Source organism: Myotis davidii, unplaced genomic scaffold, assembly GCF_000327345.1.
Source record: "Myotis davidii unplaced genomic scaffold, ASM32734v1 scaffold1421, whole genome shotgun sequence".
Taxonomy (NCBI): Eukaryota; Metazoa; Chordata; class Mammalia; order Chiroptera; family Vespertilionidae; genus Myotis; species Myotis davidii.
In genome coordinates, this window is record NW_006291550.1 from 653,149 (window position 1) to 656,771 (window position 3,623).

At 36.9% G+C, this 3,623-nt stretch overlaps 1 protein-coding gene across 1 annotated transcript in view; it reads right to left on the minus strand.

Annotated features, from left to right (window-relative positions):
- The window catches only part of UNC13C (unc-13 homolog C (C. elegans)), a 158,091-nt gene that overhangs the window by 7,080 nt on the left and 147,388 nt on the right, over positions 1 to 3,623 (minus strand). Inside the window, exon 16 of the mRNA XM_015564757.1 lies at positions 1,081 to 1,173. Within this exon, the coding sequence (XP_015420243.1) occupies positions 1,081 to 1,173 (93 nt within the window). The remainder of the gene's footprint in view (positions 1 to 1,080; positions 1,174 to 3,623) is intronic.

The window sequence follows — 3,623 nt, forward strand, 5'->3', positions numbered from 1 at the left end:
ATATATATATATATATATATATATATATTTTATATTTTTCACCACCTTTATATTTTTTTAAGGATATATATATATATCCTTTATATTTTTCACCACCCTCCCACAAACAAATATAGTTATCTCTCATTCTTTAATGTAGCCTGGAATGTCACAGCACTAATTACAAAGTAAAGGGTCAAAGAGCATTTGCTTAAAAATAAATTACTGAGCCCTGGTCAGTGTTGTTCAGTGGTTGGAGTGTCAGCCTGCACACTGAAGGTACGTAGGGGTGCATTTGTCAGGCGGCCAATCCAATCGATGTGTCTCTCTCATATCAATGTTGCTCTTACTCTCTCTCTCTCCTCTGTCTTCCCTCCTGCTCTCTCTAAAAATAAATGGGAAAAAAATGCATAGTTTTGATTGAAGTGGATATTATTTAGGATATGGTTCTATTGAGCAAAATATTAACCATTTAATTTCATCTTTGAAATGACCCTTGCATTCAGGTGATACTTTTACAATATAAACCAATAGATTAAACTATCATTTAAAAAATCAAATCAGTTGTTGAAAATAACTTAGAGAAAGAATTAGGTAGGTTATGTGAATATTAAGCCAACCAAAGCGCTAATATCCATATATATATAATAGGATTAACCACAGAGAAAATATACAGTTTTGAAATGTAATCACCAATGTATTTAAATATTTCAAATTACATATGTTAATTATCTGTGGCATATATTTGTTTTTAAATAAAAGTTCCAGTTCAGGAAGATATTCTAAACCCCTAAAATGATTTAATACACATATTCAAACACATAAAAATGACATTTTAATATTACTCATAGGATTACCCACAGAGAAAATGTACAGTTTTGAAATGTAATCACCAATGTATTTAAATATTTCAAATTACATATGTTAATTATCTGTGGCATATATTTGTTTTTAAATAAAAGTTCCAGTTCAGGAAGATATTCTAAACCCCTAAAATGATTTAATACACATATTCAAACACATAAAAATGACATTTTAATATTAATTTTGCAGACATTAAAGTCTGATGAGCTGCTTGGCCTATCTGGATCCAAAATGTACCTTTCACAGTGACTTTATGCTCTCCAGTTCCTGGGGTGGTGGTGATGTCCACATGAACAGATATCTGACCCACTGAATCTTTGGAGGAGCGACCTGCAAGCAAGCAGAAGCTTAGGGCCTGAACGTTCAGATACTTAATAACGGACATCTACATTATCCGCATAAGGGGCTTGAAAGCGTTTCTTCCTGGAATTGAATGGTACTTTGTATTAATAGCACATAACATTGATATATGTTCACCAAATTCAATTTGCTGCGCAGGTTTGAGACTTGGATATAATCATATTTACCCAAGGAGTTAAAATTTCATCTGATCCTCAGATATTGTGTCACTATTACAGGAAGATGGCTGTAGAGCACCTGCCCTCATGAAGCCCACAGTACGCCAGGCGAGACCAACATATAGCTACAGTATAGTGTGATAAGGTCTACTGATAGCATAAAAGTTAGTCGACAGTTAAGCATGTTGTATTGAAAAGTACCTGTGATTTGGGGTCAGATTAACTTGAATTTAAATCATGGTTATGCTACTTCTGGTTCTGTGATAAGAATTTGCTGTATTCTCACATCTCAATTTGCTCATTTGTAAAACAGGGATAATAACACCAACCTCTCTCTCTCTCTCTCTCTCTCTCTCTCTCTCTCTCTCTCTAAAAATAAATGGGAAAAAAAATATCCCTGGGTGAGGATTAAAAATAAATAAATAAATTACTGAGCCATTGCTTATAATAATCAAAACAGTAAAATATTTAATGTTTGGCCATTGATCCATTATATGAACATATCATAATTTAACCATATTTCAGTTGTTTCCAATCCTTTGTTATTATAAACAAACTATAATAATTATTTTTATAAGTTTATCTATAGTATAATTCTTAGAAGTAAAATTTATTTGTCAATTTTAATTTTGCCCCAGAGAGATTTTAACAATTTACACTTTTATATGCAATATAGATCAACAAGAAATGTACTTTTCTAAAATAAATGGCTAAAATTGAATCTGAAAATAGATGACTCTGAGAAACGTTCAGTTTCTAATCTCAGATAATTGCTAGTTTGGGGCCTGAACCTCTCTCCATAGGACCTGCTGAGAAGAGCCAGTTCATCACCAGGACCCCTCTCCCTCGATAATAAAAGAATTAAAAGATAGAAAGTGATCACTTGGGCATTAGTAAAGGGACTATTCTTTGCTTCTGGGGAAAGGAAGAGGGGAAATGTCCCCTTTCCCAGAGGTGAGGAAAAGAAAATCCAAAAGAAATACTCCTAAACTCTGAAAGTGCCAAAAAGATGGGCATTTCACTTTTGAATTGGCTGCTTACTTAGCAGACAATATGACCCGAGCATGGTTGAGTGAGGGACAATTAGCCAGAGAGGGGGCCAAGGACTACTTCCTTAAATTTATGGTTGCTAAGAAGTATGGGAGATGGTTCCTGGATGGGCTTGAAGTGCCAGAATTGGGAACAAGAGAGGGAAGATGTGATCATGGACTGTGGTCTTGTCATGGATTGCACAGATGGGGCAAGGAGGCAGGCAGCTCGAAGCTCGTAGCATGCCAGTACCAGCTGAAGTGCAGTGGGAATGAGTAGCCCAGGCCTGAGTTTGGAAGAATTCATCAATGCTTTAGCTGCTATTTGGAAATGAGTCTCACACTGCCAGCTTCACAAGCTTCTAGTTCCCCCAAAACAATAAGCTGGAAGAGCTGTAACCCTACTCAACGACCAGCAATGTTCACCACTGACGTTTAAATAAAGTGTCATTGGTCTTGTTCCTCTCTTTTCTTCCTTCCCAACACCAGGGAACCTACCACCAGGAGGGAGAGGAAAGGTTCACATGAGAGAGGCCCATGCCTTCCTTCTCCTTTTCCCATTTCTGTCTGCTTGCAGAGAGAGAAGGGACTGTAAAGCCGGTAAGAGATTAAAGATGTAAGGTGACCAGGATGAGGTCTTAAGCACTGGAATGACTTTATAATCGTGCAGATCACTGATAGGCAGGGACCTGGGCTGTGATATCAGTGGGGGAGGTGTCTGTGCAGTAGAAAACGGGCTCCTTGCCAAGAGACAGCTTTTCCCAGTTCTACTGCTTTTTCTTCCCTTGTTACTGTCGTGTAAGGGAGGTCAGCTTCCTCTTCCTTTCTTTCCTTTTTATATCCTGTTCATGCCTTTGTGTATAGGTATTAAATCCTTATCAAAAATCTTAAATTGGATGTGCCTTTTGTCTGCTGGGTCCTTAGTTTATAGAGTTGACATCTGTGATTTGCTCATAACTTGAACGGAAATGCTCCTTGTATTTTCTCAGTACTCTTAGGTTTTATGGAATAACGAACCAATCTTTTGTGGGGAAGGGCAGAAACTTTTATCATTAAAGGTTTCAGAAAGGAGAAAATGCGTAAGGAGGCTCTTTAAAATTGAGTTAGAATTCATCTTTTAAACAAGGAAGCAGAAGAAATAGCACACGTGTGGATGAATAAAACAGAACGGTGTGTCCTGAAAACTGCAAGTAGTTCCGTGTGGATGGAGCATAGTGGTGGTGCCTTGAATATA